This window comes from Xiphophorus couchianus, chromosome 1 (assembly GCF_001444195.1).
Source record: "Xiphophorus couchianus chromosome 1, X_couchianus-1.0, whole genome shotgun sequence".
Lineage (NCBI taxonomy): Eukaryota > Metazoa > Chordata > Actinopteri > Cyprinodontiformes > Poeciliidae > Xiphophorus > Xiphophorus couchianus.
Genome location: NC_040228.1, coordinates 21,860,031 through 21,886,715, shown reverse-complemented (window position 1 = coordinate 21,886,715; position 26,685 = coordinate 21,860,031). Strand labels below are relative to the sequence as shown.

Genomic DNA, 26,685 nt, shown 5'->3' with positions numbered 1-26,685 from the left:
GCCTCCAAACCTGGGGCGTGCTAACCCCCTGCGCCACCACAGCACGCACCAACATTTATATAATTTTTATACAGTTTTTGTTTAATTAATGATTAATGGATTACTAAACTAGTTGACGGTTATTTCAATAATTGCCTAATCATAATTAATGGTATAATTTTCTTTTCACAATTTTCCTGGTCACATAAAACTCAAACAAAATATGTTGAACTTTGTGGTTGTAAAGAGGTGTGTATGGTGTTGATCTGTTCCCTAATGGAGCATCTGCAAAGCAAACGTCGAAGCCGGCAGCTTTTCCATGTGGCTGCTGCAGGAAACAGCAGAAACATACCAGATCAGAAACTGAGAGAACAGCAGCTGTAGCAGAGCTGATTACCTGGCCGATCTGAAGAACAGAGAGCCATGTGTCTACCTGCAAACATCCAATTAGGCAGACCCTGGCGAGGCCAGCACACAGCTGTTCATGATCATACATGCACACAAACGCCACCCAAAACAGTAAAAGCTGTGAAATTTGTGAGAGATGAATGGGTGATTTGTCCTTGAATCTGGGCTCAGAGGAGTGTGTGTTTGTGCGGCCTTTATGATCCCAGACGTGGGCGTACGCTCACCTTGCTCCTTGATCTGGCGGATCTGGCGCACCGTCTCTTTGAGGATGGCACATTTGTCCGGTTTGACGTTGAAGCTGTCGATGTCGCTGAGGTTGGCCGAGATCAGCTCGGCCAGCTCCTCGATGTACTTGCTCTCCTGCTCCCGACGCTTCCTCTCACACCTGCAGGAGACAAGTTACAGAGTTTGGAGCCAAACTAAACCATTGCTACATTTTTCTATTATTTTCAGTGCACCTCATAATTCTGAAAGCATTAGCTGATTGCTTCAAAATACAGTAGAGCAGAATGCAAAAGTCAGTAAATCTATCCTGTATTGAAAAAAAGCTCTAAGTTATAGATGGGAGATGGTGTTGACGTGATTATTTCCATTTTTGTAGCATCCACAAAAAGAGAAGAGGTTAGTGCTAACCAGCTTCTCTTTTAGCAACTTTAGGTTTCTGTTCTGTTTTTGAGGCATGATGTGTGAACAACACAGGTAAACATCTTAAAAGTAGGAAATGAAAACAAATGGCGCCATTGAATCTGAACGGCTCTTTGGAGAATAATCTGAACAAAAGCAAATCAGAATTATTCATTCATTACCTGAAAATGTAATGAATGAATCAGAGAGGAAATTATAGAGGCAGAAGAAAATTATGAAATTCTAACATTTTGTATTGGTCAGTCTGGGTTTGATGTTTATTAGTGGCTTAATTTTGTAAATTTAACTCTCAAAAATATTTACAAAAACAAACCTAACCAGGCGCTCTCAATTGCAGATGATTTTATAAGTCGTAGGAATTTTTAGGATTTAATACCACATATAAATAATGTTCCCCTCCCAGTCTGACATTACATCAGATTTTCATTATTTAAGCCAAAGTTATTATAAACATTATGCTTCTGATGGCTCATATAACAACATTTGAGTTAATTGGCAGCACACCTGTGGGAAGATTTCAAGGCGACACCTGAAACATGCTTCTTATTTTTCGTCTCATCAAGGAGAAAATCAAATGAAATCAGAAAAAAAGGGAAGATGATTGTGGATCTCCACAAATCTGGGTCATCTCCAGGTTGAAATTCCAGACGCCTGCAGAAGCCACGTCCCATCTGTTAAAACAATACCCAAGTATAAACACACGAGGAGAGGGGCTCTATGTTTTAGAGATCACTTCTTTTTGCTTCAAAATGTGCATGTCAACCCCAAAGAAGAAGAAAAAGACCTTGTCAGGAAACTGGCTGTGGTTGTGTCATTATCTACCAGAGATGAGTCCTATACCAACACGGACTGAAAGGCCGTTCAGAGAGGAAGAAGCCATTTCTCAAAAAGCAGTAAATAAACCAGATTACAGCTTGCAACTCTGGATAAAGCCATTCATTTTTGAAGACATCTCCTCTGTTGCTGAGGAAACTAAAATTGGAGTGTCATGACATCATCCCAACAGAAAGGCAATTCGTTTTAATTCAGTTTATCTATGTAGCGCCAATTCACAACAAATGTCTTCTTGTGGTTCTTCGTTAAGTAACACACATTGCAATTGATCCTAGTTATCAAGTAGAACAAAAAGCTACTTATTCAAAGTAGTTAAAAAGTTTGTATCTTAGGAAAGATTGCATTAAGGCACTGACTTGCAGCATTTATTCCTTCTGGACGAGCTGCATTGTGTCGTTGACTTTACATCAATTTGTCGTACCAAGCATGCATGTAGCGACAGTGAAGTGACAAAACTTCCCTTTAACAGGAAGAAACCTTCGGCAGAACCAGAACCAGACTCTGTATCTTCCATGACCTACTGGGGGTTTGAGAGGACAGAGAAGATACTCAAAAAGAAACTTATTTATGTATTATTTTTTATGTTTGTGAAAGGAAAAAGATAATAGAAAACCAAAGATCTGAATTTGAAGAAATCAAACAATAATCCCTCAATTTTTCTTGGTTAATAAAGTTAATAAAGAAAAAATAGACATAATGTCTTTTTATATAATATAATGTATACTTTACATAATTAAGTAATCTAAAAATAAGAAATGGTGTGTGAAAGAGCTAACGAAAGAAAAAAAATGCTGATTAAGAAAAACCAAAATGTGAGATCTTGTATTTTGGAAACATCTCACTTTAAAACCAATCAGAAATCTTTCAGTGAAGTCTTTTCATTGGTTGAGTTTTCTCCCCATCACAGCAGACTTCACTCTGTTCATGTCTGGGTCCAGGCTCCAGCAACCACTGACTGACCCACTAGCCCACTTTCTTTCAGTTCCCCCCTCCTCGTGTGCCGACGCCATAAACTTACCCCAGACCAGACGTGTCGCAAGTGGACAGTTTGCGTTTGCGGTTTTCCGAGCTCAGAGGCTCCATGGAGTTGTCCCCCAGTCCGCTCATAGTGTGCACATATCAGCACCTGAGGGGAAGACGAAACAGCAACACACATTACAGCAGAGTCTGGGATTATAAGGTCACTTATAGCCTTTTTAGCTGGGGTTTCTCTGCTAATTGTGAAGGGAAGAAAGGCAGTTGTCATGTAGAAAGAGGCACGATTGTGAAGCAGCAGCAGCAAAAAACAGTAGGGGAAAATATGCTTATATCATGCAAATCATATTCTCCTGGCAGCGACTGACGAACATAAACATGTCTCGTCAGCATCCTCCTCCTCTTCCTCCTGCTCCTCCTCCTGCTGCTGCTGCTGAGTGGAGAATGAGAGGTTATGTTTGGTGTGTGTGGACCCGTGCATTCACGAGTTCATCAGTTCAGTCCACACACACACACACCGGATTAGCAGTGTCTCTGATGATAAGCACAACTAACCCCATCAGACAGGCGTCTCTCTCCCATAATGCATCACACTTCGTCTCCAGGAAGTGAGCTGATAAAGGTTGTGGGGAAGAGACGCAGATGGAATGAATAAAAAGAGGAGGAGAGGGAAGGAGTGGAAGATATCAGCGAGGGAGGGAGCAGCCAGAGTGAGAAAGTGACTGCTGATTGGTCACTTGCCTCGCCACGGCGACAGCAGCCGACACTGGGGAAAGGTAGGAGGGAGGAAAGACAGGAAAGCAGAAGCATAGGGGGAGAAAAAAGCAGAGGGATAATAAGAGAAAGAGAAAGAGAGAGAGAGAAAGGCATGCCAAAGAAAGAGAGGAGGAACGGGGAGCAGGTGAAAGGAGGAGGAGGGAGATGTGGAGCATCCAGAGTGTCTGGAGTGTGTTTTAGATGCACGTGTGCAGTGCAGAGAGCGCTGAACGCATCAGTACCCCTCTTAACCTTCACAGCCAGCGCAGCTTTTTCATTCCATTGATTACACGGTTATCCTGTGACCAGATGACTGCCTCTGCCGCATGGCAAATCAGGCCAGCAACAGGGGAGAGATGCCAGGCCGTTATTTAATCATCACGCAGCATCATCTCTGACTCCTTCATGGGAGATCCGAGGAGCCCAAGAAGCTATGTAATTGAGTTTGTCTTCGTTGGCAACAAGGTCCTAAACGCACCTTTCTTTCTGGGGCAAACTCACAGCCATTAGGCATTAGGGATGAAAGTTATCAATTTATGAATAGACCTTATCAATCAACTAACGATTAATTAATAAGATGGTTGACTGCCATTGAAGAGGGCTGAATTTTTCATAGTATACTGAATTAAAATAAAGCATTATTTTGTGTCAGAATAAACAGAAAATTAAACATAAACATCTTTGTAAAATATAAACACAGGAGGCACAGAGGGAACATTGGGAATTCTTTTAGTTTGTGTTACCACACAAAAGTATTGCAAGTAAGTTGATAAATTGTTTGCATTGTTCTTGCATGAATGGTGACAAAAGCGAATACTTGTGCGCTCTCAAAAGTGTTGCCCCGTCCCTTCCTCTACAAGTTTCTTTCAGATTTCTGCTTTAATCATTCCCTGGAGTCCCTCCTATCAGACTGGCTGGCTGTCTTTGTCTACCTGCCTGCATCGCCTCTTGTCTAAACTCCTGGTTTGCTTTCTGTCTACCTGCTTCCCACTCTGCTGCTCTTCATTAGACAAAACCAGCGCTTGAGAAGGCGAGCAGCAAAGGGAGGGAGGAGGCGCAAAGTCGGTAGGATTGAGAACTCAAAGTGCTGGAGTAAAAACTCTGCCTTTGCTCTTGCACCGATCAAGCCCGCCTGCCCGCTCGCCTATTGATGGAGTTCTCAAATGGGGAGCCGCTCTAATTGCAGAGTGAATGAGGCTGCCCCAGAGAATGGTTGATTAGGAGGCTGCTAAATGCCCCAGGGAAATGGGTCACCTCCAGCCTGGCGCGGGCCGCCCGCTTATTCCAGCACGGGGAGAAAGTCAATTACACGCTACAGGCATTGGGGCCTGGTGGCAGAGGGTGCAGCTGCGCTTGGTACAATGCAGCAGCGCTGTGGGGGGGTGAGATGAGCACAGAGGGGAAGCAGGAGAGGGTGATGGCAGAATCGAGGGCAGCAAGAGGAAAATAGGAATGGGCATGAAGAGGGTATTTTAAAAATCGAGTGGGCGGATAGGGTGGAGAGGTAAAAGTAAGTCACTCAGCTTGATTGTCTCAACTTTATTTACTGCATGTTTTAGGCTAAGTTTGGGTATAATGGGAAATAATTATCAAATACAGTTAAATGTAAATAGAAAGGGAGGATGCAGCCTTTAAATATGAGATGGTTCATCATACATTCAATTTCTTCTTGCGTTACAACCACCAATGAAAATATTTCATTGGGATTTTATGTAGTAGACCAAATAAAAGTCTAAAAAATGTGGAGCTCAATTGCATTCAATTTCTTTGAGTGGTAAGAAAAGGTGAGGCAATCTTATTTATATTGCAACAAGGTAGTTCAAAGTGCTCTGAATTAGAAGGAAATACAAACCAAACAACAAAACCAAAATAAAGACAAAAAGGTAAGGATAACAGCAAAAACACAAACAAAAGAAAACAAAACAGAAAAGTACAAGACTAAATATTGGTTCCACATGTTTAAAAAGAATAAGTAGTTGATAATTCTCTGAATCTTAAGTTTGTTATTGGTTAGTGAAGTATAAAGCTATATGTTGGTTCTCCATGTTTGATTCTTGCTTTCGGTTGCTAAGTAAACTAAAAGGAGTTTCTCAGGTCTTGCTCCGATATTAAAAGTATAAAGCTAAATGTTGGTCTTGACAGTACTCCACAATTTATTCACAATTTATAAAAGTAATGAAATAAAAAGTATAAAGCTAAAAATACAATATAGAACTATCTTCCATAACATTTCCTTACCCACTTTAGACATACAGGAACTGATATTTTTGCCAATTATTTCTTGCAAAACAATTTTATGTAGTGTTAAGTCTATCGCAATCAGCAATTTATCAATTAATCACATGACAAATTAAATCGAGCTTCATAATTTCCATTCTGATGATTAATTTTTTTTGAATGGCAATTTTGTTTACAGAGACGTCATCATCCATTCTATTTATGATTTCAGTTGTGTGGGGTTTTATTTCAAGTTGTTGTTTATTTTGGATATTTAAATTATCTTCCAGTTCCAGTACAAAAATGTATGTTTATCAGTGATCAAGACAGCGAACTTGTATTATTATGCCATTATCAATATATTACTCGAAAATTGTCTCAAAGCTACAATATTATCGTTTATCACAATAATTTCTGGAACAATTTATCGTCCAGTAAAATATTTTATGGTGACCGGCCTATTCGGCACAGTCCCGTTCCTCATCAACTCTGATCAAAACAACAAACAAACAAAAACATTCCCACAGCATGATGCTGCTAAGGCAGCAGCTTACAAATCCCAGTAGATCTAAACCATGTGGGGGATTTCCATGAACGACTGAGGGGAAATCTTCTACTTGCAGGTTTTCACAACCTAATTCTGCTTGAAAACCTCTCCACAACTTTCTCCCTGACCTGTTTGTTGTGCTTTTCTTTTTCTTTTGTTTTTGGTTTTTGTAATGTTGTCTATTCTCCAATAAACTAAAATAGGAAAATTGATGTTTATATATAAATATGAAAAGCATGCATCATTTTCCTCCCACTTTGCTTTGGTCTATCACATAAAATCCATAAAAGGTTGAGGTTTTAGTGTGAGAAAATGTGAATTACTTCAAGTGATGTGAATACTTTAGCGATTCCAAGTTGGAGCTGCTTGTTTGGATCGGCGATAGAAGGAAGCATCCAAAATGCATGTGAAACTAAAATCATCTGGCTGATTTTACACCCCTCCACATATGTGGTGCCATGCTGGGATAAGCGCAACAGAAGAGTTAAGGAAACTTTACTAAGTGCCAAGTTTTCCTCAGATGGCTGAATGACTTCAGAAACCCCCCGTCCATGTCCTCAGGAAATTTCCAGCATCAGCATGGAAAATTTATGTCACAGAAAATCCAAACGGGTCCTTGTTTGGGTGTGGTGTTGCTTTCTGATGGGGCTGAGCAAACTTCTGCATAAACTGGCTCTGTCTGAGTGCAATCCTGCGTATAAACCTGCTGCTTTTCAGAATCTCTCTCTCTCTTTTTGAGATCCTTAGACGACATAAGGAAAACAGGAGAGTTGTTTGAGGTAAAAATGCTAAGAAGCACACCCAGCAGGACATCATACTCCAAATGATCCAAAAGAGCTTTTTTTTCCCCCATTTGCCCTAAAAATTCATATTTCCTAACCTACCCATAACTTAAATTTGGTAATTTTTGATGAAAATGACACTTAATTGAGAGTCAATGTATAATTTTAGAAGCATATTTCTATTTATTTTCTGTTTTTCTGATCCAAGTAACTTTATGAACATGGTTTATGCCTAAGTGTGGGAAAACAGTAGTTTTTATATTCATCACCACCAATTAAAACCATTTATTATTTAACATTTTAGCTTTCGAATGTTGTTTTAACATAAAATTTTATTCTTATAAGCATACAACGCTGCAAAAACATTTTTGCTTTCTCATAAATACACAAAGACAATCGAGGTAAACACAAACATCTGCTTTCAATTTTATTTATTTTTAATAAAAAGTAATAGAGCCCTAAACCTAATTGTGCCATAAAGATTTTTTCGATGAGTCTTTACATCATTCCGGTCCAAGAGTTGTTTTATTTCAGCCACATAGTCTTGACTTTGACTAGGCCACTTCAAAACCTTAATTTTCTATCCATTAGGAGGTAGATTTGCTTAGATGATTGTTGTGCTACATAAGTTGGTTGAGTGTGGGCTTCAGGTCTGATCTGTTTTATTTTTACTTTACATTGCCACCTTTTTCATCTTATGCAAACCACTTTATATTGTCCATGCTGTGCATGCAAAGTGTTCTTTGTTTGACTGGCAGGAAGTGAAACAATAGCAATTCATGATTTCTCAGGTGCCTTCTCACACCTGGCCAGGATTTTTTGGGCAGCTTTTCCCCCTTAATAAATAAAATCATCATTTGAAAACTTCTTTTTTGTTTAGTAAGATAATCGTTGGATGATATAAACATTTGTTTGATAGTTTAAGACAGGAAATAAAGAAAAAAACTGCTACTCACCTTAGCTGGCCAATGGAGTCAAAGCGACACTTAAAAAGTTTACAACTACAAGAAGAAAGGCTCGACAAGGAGCCACATTTATCTTGCCACAAGTGAAGAGGATGACTAAAAGCTTCCAGTGTTTTCAGAGATTAGATTTAAACTCTTTACAGACATTAAATCATGTTGCTTCATTTCTACGTTAATGTTCTGTAATTTCTTATTTGTTGTAAAATGGTCCTTAAATATCTCTAATAGCTATTATCTTTTGGCATCAACTGATCTTCAGTTCTTTTACATTAAAATTCAGTGTCTGGTATGTTAAGGTTTTGACAATCAAGAATGTGCAATGGGAGATTATTGTCTGAAGGTCTGAACAAAATGAAGGCAAGAAAGTCCCAAAACCCTTCCAGTGCCGCAAAAAAAGGAAATTTGAGAATGCATTCAATAATTTTACCCAAAAGCTTTTTAAAAAATGTGAGGAGTAATCCTAAAGTATTGAATGTTCATATAATGGATGGATGGATAATGGATATAATGGATGCTAAACAGCAAATACTCAAGGGGAGAGAGTTTTCTTCAGTCACCTCAGGCGGTTGTTTCTGTCTTCAAGTTTTTGCGCGTTGTTGCACAATCACTGCAAAAAGCGACGAGCAGCAGATCACTGGTTAACTAAGCTAACGGACTTTAAGAAAGCAGAATCAAAATGGATGAACAGCGACTGCAAAAGCAAAACTATGGTTTTGGGTAGACAGAAAACACAGCTGAGAGACGACAGAACTCCCACAGCAGAGTGAGTCATGGCGTACGTGGGGGGATGTCTGAAACAATGCAACAAACAAGAATATGAAGCAGAGAGTTACTGAGGGCAGACGAGGAAAACATGAGCAACTAACGCCACCTTGATCCACAGTCAACCTGTCATGAACTTCACTAACAAAGGAAGGATTATTCCTGTCTGAACATCATTAACCTCTAGGGAATCCCCACCCTGATCATAAAACGCCTCATTCAGGCCCCTACACTTCAAGAAACACAAAAGTACTCAAGTTCATGAAAGAAAGTTTCATTTAATTAGAAAATAAAGATCTGTTTTAACAGCTTGACGGCTTCACCGCTGACTGAAATGAGGAAACCGAGATGCTCGGAGGCATCAAACTCCTGAAGGGATCCGTTTCTATTCTCTTCATTAAAGTTGACAAAACAGAGAAAGCAGCAGGGTCAGAGCAGGCTGCTGCTGACAAAAGGCAGGAAGGTGAAGAGGTAAAGTGACAGAGTGAGAGAGAAAGGACTGCACTAGATAAGTGATGCAAATAGCCGCCTGCCCAACGCTCTTTTACAATATCTGTTGGCAAAACAGAAGCGCACAGCCCCGGTCTGGACATGTGAACTCACACTGGTGACATGTGGCTAAGGGTAACCACTTATCCAACCAGAAAAAAATAATTTAAATACATTTTCAGTCAGAAGATTACATACACTCATCATCAGTATGAATATCATGAAAATTGGGAGCTTTAAGAATATTTTCACACCTGATTTTCAAATTACAACATTTGTTGCATTCTCATCTGGTATGATTCGCATTCACACTGAAACCATTTCACCTGTACCCTCCCTAACCTGTGGTGGCACTGCACCAAGAACCACTGAAGAAATCGACATGAAAACCTTTGAAGACATGAGTACAACTTAATTCTTCATGGTATGGAAAAAGAAAATGAAGCAGCGTCAGATTTTAGCAGTTGTAGGATTTCTCTTTTGTCTTTGGCGAAAGACCACGAATCATTTCTCCCGTTAGCGCTAGACACATTAGCGCTACGTTTGTTTTGGTTGTATTTATCAAGAATGCCCTGCGCTATACAGTAGTTCACTTCCTACTTTTGGAGCAGTCTCCGGTCCACTTAGCATTCACATATGGACTCAAACTGCGCCAGAGTTCACTTCAACTGAACAGAAACTAAGGTTAGTAGGTGAACCAGAGTTTGCTTTTCTTCTCTTCTTTTCTTTTCTTTTTAGGCCTCCCCAAATGAACCAGACTTGCTAGTCAAACAAATGATACTTAATTAAAACAGACTGAGTAGGACTGGTGTGAATGCACCCGAAGTTATACAATTGATTTGTGGGGGCAGAAGGATAAACTGCTTACACATTAAATAACAGCAACCATTTTATAAAAAAATTCAAGATTGCCTTGAGAGCCTTAAAGATTTATTAGAGACCATTAGTGAACAATCAGCATCTTGAAGAACAAAGATAAAAAAGATAAAAGTCCAGGAAGATTTAAAGCAGATTTAGGTTACAAACCAACATCGCAAGCTTTGAACATCTCACACAGAACTGTTCAACCTTTCATATGAGGATGGACAGAGTATGGTATGACTCCAAACCTGCCAAGACACAGTCGGCTGCCTTAACTCACAGGACAGATGAGGAAAGCCTTAAAACGAGAAGCAGCCAAGAAGCCCATGGTGACCGTGGAGCTTCACAAATCTGGCTTTTATAAAAGAAGAAACAAGAAGAGCATTGTTGAATGAAAGCCATAAGAGGTTCTGTTTGCAGTTTGCCTTGATTCATGCAGGAGACAGAGCAAACACGGGGAAAAGGTGCTCTGATAAGACGAAACCAAATGTGAATTTTTTAGCCAGAATATAATATGTAATGCCAAGACAGCATATGTGACAGAAAGGTGACAGCCTAAATAACATCCAAAAGGCGAAACATGGTGGTGGCAGGATCAGGCAGTGGGAAAACTTTTCTTCAACAGGGACAGGAAAGTGAAGAAACCTGTTAGGTGGCTGAGTATTGTTATTAGAACGGCCCAGTCAAAGTTCAGCAGAGAATCTTTGGCAGGACTTGAAATGTGCTGTTCGAGACACTCTTTGTCTATTTTGCAAAGGTGAACAAGAAACCATTTCTGTCTGTTAAAGCTGAAGTATGTAACTTTGATTAGAAACATATTTTTAAATATTTGTTAAAACTGTCACCATGTTTTCACAATATGATAGGAGACAGATAATGCATGAAAAAACTGAGCTCTTCTGCCTTCTCCCAGTGCTAATTAGAAACAACCAATCACAGCCATGAGGAAGGTCTTAGCGCTGTCAATCACCATTCTGTTTGGCACTGCTCATCTCCTTTTTCCCCTCCCGCTTGCTCTATGCTAAGCTGCAGCTAGCATAGCCATAGTCATGACTGCTAAGATTAGTTAGCATAGCCTAGGATGACGGTGGATAAACGGTTTTCCTGTAACGATAACTTGTTTTTTGTGAGGTTGATTGACAGCGCCAAGTCCCGCCTCCTGGCTCTGATTGGTTGTTTTTCAGTGCATTTCTTCAGATGGAAATATCAGCACAGGGAAGAGGTGTAGGAGATTGGTCTTTTAACAGTTTTTCTGTCTCATTTCATACTGTCCTGACATGGTAACAGTTTTTACAAATATATAAATAACTTATTTTTATAAAAGTTATATACTGCGACTTTAATGTATAAAACTGGTAGAAAATCTGCAACTGCAGTGAAAATTGGTTTCACCAACTGATCGGCTGAAATGGGCTGAATACACGCCACGTTTTTCAGATTCTTATTTATCCATTTTTTAACATTTATTCAGCATTTTTCCTTCTAATTAACAATTAGGCACTATTCTGTATTGTTCTACAACATACAATCTCATTAAAATTCGTAGTTGTAACCTCTCAAAACACTCAAACTGTAAGAACACGTTTTAGACACTGTGTGAGTTCAGTTTTAGTGGTTGTAGAAAAACTCCATCTCTCGTCTCCCGAACTCTTAGTACTTTCAGATTTTCCTCTTCCTCACTGCCCTCCCCCACTCCAAATAACTTCAACCCTCCCACCGTCACTCCTGCTGCCTGTGCAACAGCAGCATGTCTGCAGGAACATTTGTGTGAGAACGCACATGAGCGAAAGAGAAAGTGTGGTTTGGTGAAGCCTGGGTACAGTACTGTGTGTGTTGTTGTTATCTGCAGACTGTGGGTAGGGTGGGGGAGGGGGGAGATTAATGCTCTCCTACAGCCTCTGTGGCAGGTAGAGCACAAAGAATAATTTGATTTCTCCTTCTGTCTCCTTGCTGTCTTCCTCCTCCTTCCTCATTTTCTCGACTGTCTGAAAGTAGTCAACTCTCTTTCTTTCTTTTCCTATCACAAAACCCATCAGGGTTTTTTTTGAGCAAGCTATTCCGCTACCCAAGATTTAAACCTTAAGCATACATGCAAGAAAATAAACAAAAAACAAAAACAACTAACATCTCAACAAAACATCCGCATAAGAAAACATGCAGTGTTCTCTGAATTTCAGGGTTCAGGTCAGGAAGATGTTGCAAGAATGTGGCAACAACAAGAAACTGAGTCTGACAAGCGGCTCATCCTAAACCCACCAGGCCGTTTCCATGCCAACCATACAGGATGTTAGCCCACCTTGTGATGGCGCCAAGATGACAGACGGTCAGATGGCCCCCTCCCCTCACTCTGGGGGTGTTCTCCTATCTGGGTTGATCAATTGACTCTGGAGAGAAAAAAGGAAAACATGCAGGAAAAGTTTAGCTCTCACGCTCACCAGTGTAAGTTCATTAGGGCAGTATTAATGAATAACCGGCAGCATATTAATCAGAATCATTAAAAAAAACCAAACAGGAGGCTGTGTTAGCTCCCTAATGAGTAAGGAACTATGAGAGAGCATCTGTATGCACTTTTGTCTTCATTACGGGTGCAGAGCGCACACACTGTGGCTCCTGCTCATTTGCATTGATGCCCAGACCACTCCCACTCACCAGACAAAAATGCCCGACCACACACGCACAACTACACACAGAAAAAGTGACGCTGAGACACAACTTTTACAGGAAGCCACACAGCTGAAACCTGAAAGTGGCATTTCTAAAAACCAGCCAATCAACATAGAGCACCTCTGTATCTTTTCATCTAAAACAAGCCCTACAGATCCAGAAAAAGAGGAATGATAACTTCAAGAACTTAATGTCAAAGGTCCGTGCTTGAAGGACTTAAGAGCAAAAGTAGAACCCCCCACCCCGCCAGCAAACTATTAGGTTAAATTGCAGCGCTAATCCCAGTAGCATATAACAGACCAATTTGTGCCTATTTAGATCCCGATAAGAACCGGAGTGTGTTCGCCTGTGTATTTTGGCTAGACTGAGTTGTTGCAGTAGCTCAAGTGTTCTGTCTGAACAATCACAAGAGACCATTCCGTAGAGGTAAACAGTTCGTAACCATGAGAACACTGGGCGTTTCCATGACACCCTGTCATCCGTGAAGCACACCAACAGGAACGCTCATCTTCATCTGTCTTTGCGCATCAATATGTTTGTGTGTGTGTTGGTTGGTTTTTACATCATGAAGGGGTCCAGATCTCTCGATGATACGTACTTTGGGGACATTCTGTGAATGCGGGGACCAAATTGCTTTTCCTGCAGCTATGATGTAGTTTTTGAGGATTAAGGTACAAGTTTAAGGATTATGGCCACAAAAGCACAAGGTAAGGGTCAGGATTAGTTAACTGCACGACCCTTCACACTTATACCCAACTTATGAGATAAATGTATAAAAAATAGGTAGAATACATTTAATATTAAGCCTGTCCCGATAACAAATTTCTCTGGATGATAAATTGTCCCAGAAGTTAATGTGATAAACAATAATATTGTTGTTTTCAGACCATTTTCAGGTAATATAATTGTAATACAAGAACACATTGTCAAAGATCAAAATGATCTAAATATTTAACATTGGAACTAGACAACATTTTAAATATTCTGAATAAATAAACAAAACATATAAAATGAATAATGAAGTCTCTGTAAACAAAACAGTCCTTCAAACAAAGCTCTAGTTGAAACAAAAGCAGCAGACTCAAGACTTAGCACAGTTTCTGGTAGAAAGAGAAAAATGATGAATCATGCAAATGAAAATGATTCAACTTGTTTTAATTTATCATGCAATTAATTCATTTATTGATTATTGTGACAGGCCTATTTATTAGTGCTGCTCACAGATAAAATATATAAAATAAAGGCAAATTGTGTTTTTTTTCTTATTAAAACTTTAGCACATGTTCTTCAAACTGTGGTATAAGGACAACGGGTAGATATAACAAATGTCATAACAAATTTTGGTGGATGACAAATTGTCCCAGTAATTACTGCAATAAATGATATTTAATTTTACACAATTTTCAAGTAATATATTGATAATGACCCCCGCTTGAAGACTAATAAAGTTCAACTTTGTAAAGAACACTTCACACTGGAACTGGAAGACATTTTAAATATCCAAAATGAAGCACAACAATCAAAAACAATAAATAAAGCAGAAATAAAAACCACACATAACCAAAGCCATAAATAACATGTAAATAAACTTTCCTACAAAAAACATTAATGATGAATGATGAAGCTCATTATAATTTATCATGGGATTATTTGATTATTGTTACAGTGTTAGTAGTACCCAGAGGAAATTTTGCTATAAGCTATTTAGGTAAATATATATAACAAATAAGTGAGAGTACTTAAATTAGTAATTCAAGAACATTGATTTTTGCTTCAAAACTTCCATAAGTCCCTCTGGGAAGATGTTGCTGTGTTAACAAGTGGCGGTACTTATGTTGCATCCCATTTTCCACAAAAGTTGGAACATAAACATGAGAATAAGGCCAAATCTGGTTTAATTATGTTTTGGTTACAAGTAAAAAACCAGAAGAATTTGATAAGTGCTGTTTAAAAGGATTCTTGTTCTTCATTAAAGGGACACTTTTCCAAATAGAGGCTTAAATCAGTTTATCCAAATTAAGGGTGAATATGTGGAGAAGTAAATCATGTCAGCTGTTATGTACAGCAGAAGATCTGTGATGCTGTGGGTTTGTTTATAACATTTTAAACTTTCCACAGTACTGGAACATTTAGACAAAATATGGTGGTTTCAGCCAGAAACTAAATATTTAACTTCTTCTTTGGTCATGGCTTTGGTTAGGGCTTCAAACAACAATTATTTTAGAAATTCATTATTTTATTCTGATGATTAATCAATTAAATTGGGTTAAAGAAATGCCACCATATGCAGATTTTCCATTTAACCACGTAAGCCTTTTTATATAATATTAGAAATTATTTAAAAGATGCAAATAAGCAAATCAATTACTTTAATAGAAAAAAAATGTATTGGCTAAAATGCAAAACGTTGCATTCCTCTAGGTTATGCTTGATCACTTGCAGCAAAGGATGCAAAAATACTAAAAAATACTGTCAACTAATCTGCTGATTATTTGTTGGATTAATAAATAGGTGGCAAAAGGTGCTTAATAGGAGATTTATTTATTTTTATGTTTTTACAGAATTTGAACCCGCGAAGCTAAGTCTGTCACTTAAAGATTGCTGGGTGGAACAGATTTACAGACAAAGATGGTTTTTCATTGTAACTGCAAAAATGAATATATTTTTTACACAGATTAGGCTTAACTGATCCACTGACTGTTTTTTTTTTAACAAAAGTTAACCATTACTCGACTACTAAATTAGTTGATGCTAATTTCAGTAATCGGTTTATCATGATTAATCTGATTACTTTAAGTCTTCATTGCTCTTTATCATGATAAAAAGTGTTATGACAAGAAATTTCTCGATGAAGAATCTTTTTTAGAAATACATGATTGAATACATTCTGCAACAAAGTACACTTTTGTTTTTCTTGAGTGGACATGCAGAACATCGCAGCAGGGAGGGGACGTTTACAACCAAATCTCTAAGTCCAGTTCAAATGTGTGTATGTTTGCATGGCTGATCTAATGCCTGGAGTGGCTGCAGTGTGTATGTTTATGTGTGCAAGTATGTTAGCACGTGCCTGACCGCTGGTTGCACCCCTGATTGGGAGCAGATGGGGACTGTCGGGAGTGTGCATGTGTGGGTTAGTGGGCAGGAAGGGAAAGGAGGAGGAGGAGGAGGAAGAAGAAGAGGAGGAAGAGTGGGTGCTCTAGTTTAGGTGATGTATGGTACTCTCACAAACCAACAAAGACCCCATTTCAAATTATGTGTTTCCTATTAATAGCAGGGGTAGAAAATAGAGCCAACAAATCATTGTTTAAGTTAGGAGAATCTATAGATTTGCATTGATAAAGACAAACTATTTTTTACACGTGTTAAAAGGTTGTAATTTGGGACACGCACGAACAGGCCCTTTAGTGCCTTTAGTGTGATTATTACACTTCTTTGTGCTCACTTTCACACAGCCATGAAAGGTGGGAATGAATAAAATGATAGTTAACGGCATGTGGGGTTGCTCATACTGGCGTAAAGCCTTGAATATAAAAGCGGTGTGAATGAGCTTAAGATTGTGAATCAATGGAGAAATGTTCGGCTCGCAGACGCCAAGGTCTTCTCACAGTCAGCTCTGGTATTAGAAACCTCTCTCATCGTCTACCTGCGCTTGACAGCCAGAAAACTGAATAAAACCTCCAATAGCATTCTATAAATTTTTACTGGCTTGTCTTTTTCCAGCGCACTTGAGCAATACCATAATCATCTTTCAGTTGTAAAAACACAAATTTAAGGTTCAATAAATATGCACCTCAAGTGCAACTTTGGCTGTGACGGGGTGAACAGAAGCTGCTAGTTAGCCTGTGCTGATTAGCAGCAGAAGGAGACTCGCATGTGCTGCAGAGATCTTATCTCAGTGACATTTCTGCATTTCGAACCGTCAGAGAAACTGATTTAGCTTGGTGCTAGGTTTTCAAAGAAATCTTTCCACGGCCTCCAGGACAAACAGATGAGTCGTTGTGGATATAAAATCTTCAGCTTTTGTGAAAGTCACATCTTACTGCCTTACAATTCACCCAAGACCAGTACCAGTCAGAACTCGAGAAACACTTGCATCTGTTTAAAATCACAGTCAATGTATTTTCTCATTAGGACACGGTTCATGACAGCAAACTGGCAGAACTTCTTCAGTGACGCCAATAATTGAAAGATCAGGAGCAGTGCAATTGCTGCACCTAACTGCAAATTGCCATTTTAACTATAAAATGTTATGAACTGAGAAAGACTAGACTGAATGTTGGCTTTTTGATTAATTTATTGTTAGTATTTTATTAGTAAGTATTAGTTATTTATTGTTAGTTATTGTTTAGCTGGCATATTTTCACAATTTTAAGAACATATAAGGTCAAATAATTTATTACATATTCAAATTTATACAAAAGTTGGATGAGATTTAGCTTCCTCTAAAGGATTTATGAACACTGAGCTAGTCTCTTGCCTAATGCAACATTTGACATTAATTTTGATGCAACCCTCCCCCCCAATCCAGATTTAGTTCATAGTTTATGTTGGTCAGGACAAAACGTAAACTGTGTTTCCCATCTGATTGAACTTAAGTCTTCAGAAAAAAAAATAACTAGAGCTTGTGTTATACAATAATATTGAAAAAGGAACATTTTTCAACAAAAGCTGTTAAAATCATGAAGCTTTTAAGCCAAGAAACATTTTGTTGAATTTGATCCAGTATGGAATCCTCTTACGAAAACCCAATCCTTTGAAATCCCTCATCAAATCTGATTAGGTTTAGCTTAAAACATTAGCAATTAAGTTCAGTTTTAAGGAGCTACAACTTCACGCTTTAATCACACTTCCTTCGGAGTAGTTAACATCAGTGAGAAGTTCCAAACTAAAAATCAGAAAGCAACCTGGAGACAAATATTATACATGTGTGAATGATATAATTTATTTCTAATGTAAGTCACAGTTTATCATCGACTGATTTTTGTTATATTTGACTTTGTAATAACCAGGATGACAGAAAATGTAAGGACACGTTAAAGCAGAAACTATTACTAAGGCAAATCATTTATTTATTGAAGGGTGTTTCAGTCATTGAGTTGGAGCTGCTGACACACACTCAGAATTTGTTCCTGACTCATAACAAACTGAGTCAGACAAAAGTTGGCTGCTACTTACAACTTTAAAAAAAAAACAAGATTCTTTGCCATTTCAGCGGAAACTTTGAGTTTTTATGTCAACTCTATGTCATTGCTTAGACCTTGGTGCCTGCATCATTCCCACCCTCTGCAGAGCAACGACTGCAGGGTTGCTGGGTAAAAACAATCAATCCTGCAAAAGAAAATCTCCAAAAAGTGTGCAGCCTTTGGAAATGATACAATGTGTGAATCAAAAGTTGATGGATTGAAAGTCAGCTTCAGCCTTGAAAAGAGCTGACAACTGTTTTCTTCAAAGAGTAAGAAGCACAAAAGCAATAGCAGTTCTTTCTGGTATTTTGTTTAGATTTTTGTTTTATCCAAAATCTAAATATAAAGTTAAATTGTGTCTCCTTTGCATTTCGCAGCCAAATAAGGCAGGCAAACCCACTAAGACATTGTTTCTATGCTTTTGATACCAGCATAAGTGACAACAACATGCTGTAAGATACATAGATATGTTTGCCCAAGGTGAAGTCATTATGTCCCTTCAACACTTTTAATTTATGGTTGTTTTGTAATTAATAGCTTTGCTACTAAACGGACGCGATGGTGCTGCATCTTTTGAGTAGACCATGTGTCAGTTCGTGTTGATACACTTTTAGTTTTCTATTACATACAATTTTTTCTGTTTACCATTAGAAAAATGTAGTTAAAGGACTGGAATGAGTTAAAATATTAAATCTTTAGAGTCATGTTACCATGACATTGGGCAGTCCTAGAAACCATTTTACTAGGACTTTGTTATATTTCTTTTGTAAATACAATTTTGAGAAGTCTGGTGTGCATTTGCAGTTTTCGTCCTGTTATAAATAAAACGCCTTCCTACTAAATGCTTTAAAAAATAAATAGGATCCACTTGGTAGTAATTTAATTTCAGGATAAATATAGTTGTTCTGTGAAAAGCTCATAGGTTTGTTGCACTGTGAAGATCTGATCATATGAGAAGAAAATTGACTTTTTATCTCACAAGCTAATGAAATGAAAAACAGAAACTATTTATCACCTCGAACATGCGTTACCAGAGTGCAACATGGTGGTGGGAGCATCATGCTTTGGGAGTGATTTTCAGTAGAATCAGGGAAGATGTTCAGCATGGATGGAGCTAAAACAGGAGAGTGCTGGAAGACAACCTGCAAACAGGCTGCAACAGACCTAAGAAAGGAATAGAAGTTCACCTTCCAGATGGACAAGGTTGAAAAACATTGAAAGTACAATTACATATTACTTTATAATGGTTAACCAAATACAAACCCAATAAAATACTATAACGTTTGTTTATTGGGAGGTTACAAAATGAAAGTGGAATGTGAGCAAAACATGTTCATTAGGTATGAATACAATGTTCTTAACACTATTCTCATAAAAGGGTAAAAGGTTTTCAGACATTAAAAGTTGATCCACGGTTACAGTTTGTTTCTTAGCGACCTTTACTCTTTTTCCTCATTTTACCTTTTGCATTTTTCTTTTCTGTGAAATGATTTCAATCTAGCAGAAATCCCATTTGCTAGTCTTTTACACAACAGCACAGTGAGGAAAACCTAACAGTACATCGTATGGAAGTGTTTGCACTCTGGATGACTCTCATTCAGCCCCCGTCCAGCAAACCCCAAACCCAGCGAACACATTGGAGTAAAATACGAGCTAAGCCACATATTGGCACCTTGCCTCCTCTTAAACAAATCAGGCCATGGAGACTAATAAAAATATGTCTGAGTGCAACCCTTGCTTCCACAGACAAGGAGGTACCAAAGAGGGGAGCTAGCTATTCTCAGCTACCCTGCAGAAGACCGAATAGTGCTATTCACAAGAAGCACAAAGAGCAAGCCTCACCTGCACATGCATACATACACAACCGCCCTACATTACTGTTAAACGTTGCTTTGGATTCATATTGTTCTTTGTGTCTCAGAAAACAAACTCACTTGTTGGAAACAAAGTGCTTCTTTAGCTCAGAGACAGAGTGAGAGTGAGGTCCATCTTTAGACCAATTACTGCCATCACAGAATAGAGGCTGCTGCGTCAAACTTCACACTCCAGAGAGGGAAGAGATGGGGTGGCGGATGAAGAAAAGCAGAGTGTCTGTCTGGCTCAAGGAAGAAACAGACCCATCAGGTCTAAAACTCAAACTCATCCAAGCATCCAGGTGCGTTGGCTGTTAGCTGCCATCATAAGTAGATTTACATTTAAAAAAAAAAGAGTTTTAGGTGTGTGAATGAGTCATCCTCACCCAGGAATTCAAGTGCAACATTTTATTACCTATAGCCCTAATAAATAATATACAGAGATACAGCAGCGAATCTCTGATGGTGGATAAATCTCAAGCAATAAAACAACTGATCTGTTATTTTAGCGCATTTTTTTTTACATTGTTGTTAGTTCATAAATCACTGAATAGCTTAGCACCAAAATACATTAAAGATCTGCCGTTGTATCAACCATCCAGACCTCTCAAGACTTCTGGTTCTGGTCTGCACAATCTACAACCCACAAATCTGGCACAAATGTCCAGAAAAATGCAGAACAGCTGAAACACTGAGTTCCTTTAAATCATGACTAATAACATGTTTAGAGTTGCTGCTGAACCGTAATAAATGAAACAATCACCAACATATTTGATGTGAATTGATTTTATTGTTGGCACTCGACAAAATGTAATGTTTGTTACTGGTTTCATAATTGGTGACTGTATAATGTTTTATGACATTTTTTATGTTTTTAAGATGTAAAACACTTTAAGCTGCATTTATTTATTGATTGATTACTTAGAAAAGTACCGTATTTTTTGGGCTAAAAGCCACTACTTTTTTTCCACGCTTTGAACCATGCGGCTTATAGCCCGGTGCAGCTTTTCTGCGGATTTTTCTTCAACCACCAGGGGGCTCTTTAGCAGGAAGTGAATCATTGGAAGTCAAAATTGGAAATCAAAGAAGAAAGCGCTGATTTTCATTTAGAACAATTACATGCTAGCAGCAGGCACGACGGAGAAATGTTTTCAAATTAATACCCCTTCATCATGGAAACCACATGAAGAAGTTCATATGATGTAGCTTTTAAGTTGAACGCTATTAATCTGGCAGTACAGATCTGTAGCCACTGTACGTAAGCTCGGCGTGAACAAATCCATGGTTCGGCGTTGGAGACGGAGGGCTGCGTCCTTAATAGCAAATTTATTAAGGATGCGTCCTTGTGGAAAACCGAGAGCGGCGGAGATACCAGCGGCTTATAGCCCTGTGCTTTGTGGGTGCGGCTTATAGTAAGGTGCGCTCTATACTCCAGAAAACACAGTAATCAAGATGCCACTGGTAACTCTGGAGGAGCTGCAGAGATTGAGTTAACATGAAAACTATTAGTCATGCACTCCATAAATTTGGCCAAGAACAAAAACTTTGTTAAAGTAAGAAATCCTGTTTGCATATAGGGACAAACATGGAGGTGGCAGCATCATGCTATGACAGTGCTGTTTTAATAGGAAGAAAAAAGCAACAGATGTGGGGGAAAATAGCCTCTTAGATCCTACAAAAGACTTAAGACTAAGATTACTTTCCAGGAGGATCAATCTAACTTAAGGGGATAAAGCCATAGGGTCAATAAAATGGCTTAGATCAAATCTTGTGCGTTAGAATGGCCCAGTCAAAGTCAGAACTGAAATCTAATTGACATTTGCAAAGAAGTATGGGCAAAGCTGGTATTGGGACAAAAATGGGGGAAAAAATGGGTGAAACTACATTAAGGGTTTTGCAAGACACCATAGATGGCACTAACGCAGTTCATAGTTATTCAGTCTAAAGCTGTAAAGGTCTTTTGTTTTTCAAAATTGTGTAACTTCATGTGTTATCACTGATCAGCCTCACTTAGGGCCACAGTGGGGATCTCCTCTAACTTAAAAAATGTCACCATTAAAACGTTTTGCTAAGTTGTAAACACATTTTGCTACAGCAGCTGAAAAAAAGAGTTGTAGACACAATACAAAAACCTAGGAGCATTCCAGTGTGTCGCAAATGTTACAGAAAAACTAAACTTCTCTAAAAACAAATGCCTAGTATAGCATGGGCATACTCATCTGTCAACTTCGGCTAAACTGAGAAGAAAACTGCGGTACAGGAATAAATCTTGTGAAAGTGTTGAAAACCTTACTGGTGCTCACCAACTCTGCCAGGTTTACGCACTACTATATCAAAGGGATTCATTTTATTAGAAATGTAACAATTAATTATACAGACAGGGTCATGACTGAATGCTAGAAACATGTCATTAAAGCGAATAAATGAACAAGTAAAACCTGATCTGGTTGAAAAAGAATTGAAAAGGTCAGTTCCTTTTGCTTTTAATTGGACTGTTAAATTAATTAAAAATAAACAATATCGGTTTTATGGTTGTGGTCGACTTTAATAAGCCATACAGTGCAATGAACAAGTCACCCCCCTTTCTCTTTAACCACAAACGTGATTATTAATCTGCTGCCAAGGCAACAATCTACGCAAACAACAACCAACTGCTAGTTAATGAAAACAACAGTGCAAGCTTACATAAAGACTCACACACTTCCCTAAAAGCTGGATTTATTACCAAATTTTATTAGACTTAAAGTCTTGTAACTGTATTTTGCATCACTGGCCTGTCTGCATATGTAACCACTGCTAGAAAAGCCTCTCTTGCATCTGTTAGGCTGTTTGATAAAAAAATTACTGAAAAATTGTCACATTTATGTAAATTAATTTGGTCTAACTGAAGTGTTTTGTTTAGTTAAAGGATGAAATTGGCTCAGTGAAAATCTCTTCTATCCAGAAACTGTTTTATCACTAGAAGCAGTAAACTGCATTATGGGCTCTATACACTGAAATAGACATATTATATGTTTATTGAAATTTAAGGCAGATGTGCAAACATTTCAGATGTGCAGCCAGTTTTTACTATGCAGTTTTTACAAAAAAGCTAGTACAAACTACTTTCTGTTTTTTAGGACTTTTAAGAAACATTTACAAGCTACTGTGTAAAAACATACATTCATTCAAAATAATCGGTGCTTTAACCTCTTCAGACAAAATATGATCTCATGTCAGTGAAGCACAAAAATGTTATGAAGTTTATGAAATAGGATATGAGGTTTTGTCTGCAATAGGGATGGGAACTGATAAGAATTTAATGATATAGATTCCATTATTGAACTCACTTATGAATTAGTTTCCTTATCAATTCTCCAGTCATTCAAAATATGCATCATGTTGCATTCAATTCAGACAAAATTAAAGCTGACTTAAAAAATAAGAATGTACGGACAACTTTGCCTTTTCAGGAAGGATTTTTTCAATTGTGGAAAACACCCGTTCACACGTTATTCATTTTCACTTCTCTCATTTTACTTTTCCCTGCCTCGATGAAAGGGGTAGCTAAAAGTGTGGATTAACAAATCCAAGGAATTTTCTACCAGAACCAATGAACTGTATCAACATAGCGTTAGCATTAACCTAGCACAGTCCTGGAGATCTACCATCCTGCAACTTTTAGATTCACCTGAATCATATTAATGGTTTACTACCAGGCCTCTTCAGAGCTGAAGGACTAAATGGTGATGAATTCAGTTATTTGATTCAGGTGTGCTGGAGCAAGTAAGTATCAGAAAGTTGCAGCTCTCCAGAACTGGACTTGGGCAACTCTGGTCTAAAGCGCTTTAGCAAACATTTCATCTCCAGATGAAAACATACTTGGCAGGAGCATCAGAAAGTTGTTTAACAATGAAGTAAGGAGAAGCATAAAGGATGCAAGCATCTTATAAAAACTAGTTGTCATTGGCATGACGACTAGTCATTCATGCTGCTACAACATAGAGCTACCCTTTGGCTACAGACGGTCATTTTGCTCTTTCGACATTTCATACGAGAAAAGTAAGTTTTATTGATGTTTAAGTGATTTGGGGAATGGGTAAATTGACCTGGAGTAACAGGAAGGCTGAACTGTACTACAGCAAAGTTATTCTCAATTCTCTTATTCCAAAGTTCATATATGTTTACAAAAAGAAATGGCCACCAAACTAGTTCTGTGTGAGAGCATTACAGCCCCCCACACTAAAGTCAGGGAAAAAACTGCATGGTATAAAATAAAAACAAGCAAAAGTACTTTAAAGATGTTGTTCCTCACAAGATTACAGACAAAAGTTTGTCTAGGCCAACTAGCACTTCTGTCGGTATTTGAGCGCGGTGACATAAAAGCCTGTTTGAGTCTTACTAACATGAGTCTTATTTTACTATTTAAAGTGAGATCTTAATGGGAGCACACCATTTTCTTGTCCACCTCTACCTTCTTCTTCTGACTTGTTTTCCGCTTCAACAAAGAGGAAGCGGCTCTTAGCAACCTCCTCCATCTATTTATTTCCTCCGAGTCCAAAGAACTGCAAAGCATCAGGAATAAAACAGTAGCAAAAGGGTTGGAGACAGGTACACAAACACACACTGCAAATTCATTTGTGCACACGTGGATGGGACTCGCACACAAACACACACTCCTGGTTGAGCATCTAAATCACATTAGCTGCCTGCCTGCCATCCATCACTCCCACAGACAAAAGCACATGCAGGAGAGGCGGGGAAACTGCATGGCAACATGTATAACCGCACGCAAACAAACACACACAATCGGTCATAGAGCAGCAAACACACCTTGAAACCAGGAGACAGCACACAGGAAAACGCAATCTCATTACGAACAGTCACAAATCAACTTCCATTCGCTTCCGTGCATATCACTGTCAGCTCACATCTATCGCACATTTAGAGATGGGCTCATTTGCAGAGCTGTAGCTGCTCACTCCAAAGTTACACAGAAATCAGAAACAAGAACAACTAAACAACAACATACTATGGTTGCTTTGAAATTTGTAAGAAGAACGAGCTAAACAACACGTTGAGTAATCTTTTGTGACTTTATCAATGTTCCTTACTATTAGAGGGGGAGGAGTTCCCACATCCCACCGCTCTGTTTGCGTAGATGTTTGTAGACCCAAGTGTTTGTTGGAGGCGCCTGTTATCTTGAAGATGGCGTGTGCCTGTGGGGCGCTCCTTACCTAATGGGATGCATGGTGGGAGTGTGGATGTCTGTGTATGTTTGCATGTGTGTGTTTTATCTAATGGGCTGTCTCTTGGGTGAAGTAATTACCTAGTAAAGCAATAAAGGGGTCAAAAAAGGAGAAGAGAAAAGATGGATTAGAGAGGCAGGACAAACTTAAAGCTTGCTATTTATCTATCCATCTGTCTATCTATCCATTTATCCATTTTTATCTATATATCTATATCTGTATACATATAGATATATATGTATTCTGAAGTCTCCTCTCTTAGCTCAAGACAAAGAACGTTGCACTTCTTCTCAACCACAACTACCTGCTCAATCAACTTTCCTCCAAAAACGCTGCTGCAAATGTTCAACTCACCACTAAGATTAAACTAAATTAAAGGGGATCGTTTTATGCCTGTTTCATGCGGCAGTATTTTAAAATGTTCTGCCAATTTTCAAAACTTGAGGGACCCCCATGATGATGAAAAATCTTAAGTATAACAAGTTTGGTCATACAGTGTGCGGTTTTCAGCCTCACAGCAGAATCAGCACGCAGCTCACGCATGAGCCGATTTCACTCAAACATTCTGATGTCGGAAGGGAAATCTCTGGATTGTCTGTCCTGTTTGTTTTTGTGTTTTCCCACGATTCATAAAACAACCTTTTGAGGTGGTTCCCTGCCTTTTGGCAATGGACTTCTAGAGATGGGGCACGGACTCGTTAAGAGGATGGATGGATGGATGGATGGATGGATGGATGGATGGATGGATGGATGGATGGATGGATGGATGGATGGGTGGATGGATGGATGGATGGATGTGCTCTTGGGAACACACAAAGATGCAGTTATAAATGCTAAGAGTAATAATTGTGTAAATCTCCAATAGAAGACTAGTAGATAGTAGAGTTCAAAATTTGCACCTTAATTCACGCCTATGCCTCTAAACTTAACCCCTAGTCATAAACAAGGGTGTCCACTAAAGGTGCACTGATAAATCAGCCAGCCGATTTGCTTAATTTTGCGTGACTATCTACAGATCTTATCGACCCCACCAAAGGTCTAAAAAGCAGCCACTGTCCTCTTTTGCTCTACTGCGAGACACTGAATGAGTCATGTCTGTACGTTTGCAGTTAATGATAGTCACTTCACTGTTGCCAACTCAGTGACTTTCTTGGTATATTTAGAAAAATTTCAGACAAAACAAATTCAGTATCGGCCAAAATCAGAATCAAACAAAAAACTGGCATCCAAAAGTGTCCACCTTAGGCCCATTGGTCTTCAGAAGGTCAGTAAATATGCAAGAAATTGTCCTAAATAAAGTAGTTAAACAAGTGCACACACACTTGCACATGGGAGCATTGCCTTTATTCCTAAAATGACGGCTAGAAATAAATATTCTGAACACTGTCAATTACAGATCTTAGAGGAAAATCAAAAATCTGCATCAGCAGGTTTAAAGTTGATAAAACATCCCTCATCTCTATTTTTGCTCGCGGTGTGCATCTTCAGTCGGCCCTGGTGTGTCTGCTTGTGAACAGCAGTGAGGATTAGACAGTAA

The 26,685-nt window shown here is 38.6% G+C and overlaps 1 protein-coding gene across 3 annotated transcripts in view; it reads right to left on the bottom strand.

Annotated features, from left to right (window-relative positions):
* The window catches only part of LOC114144365 (nuclear receptor coactivator 3-like), a 72,205-nt gene that overhangs the window by 23,316 nt on the left and 22,204 nt on the right, over positions 1–26,685 (bottom strand). For all 3 annotated transcript variants that reach the window (XM_028017105.1, XM_028017122.1, XM_028017114.1), the window contains exons 2-4: positions 12,517–12,604; positions 2,885–2,992; positions 612–772 (exon numbers count right to left, since the gene is read on the bottom strand). In XM_028017105.1, coding sequence (XP_027872906.1) covers positions 612–772; positions 2,885–2,973 — 250 coding nt within the window. In that variant the 5' untranslated portion in view covers positions 2,974–2,992; positions 12,517–12,604. The remainder of the gene's footprint in view (positions 1–611; positions 773–2,884; positions 2,993–12,516; positions 12,605–26,685) is intronic.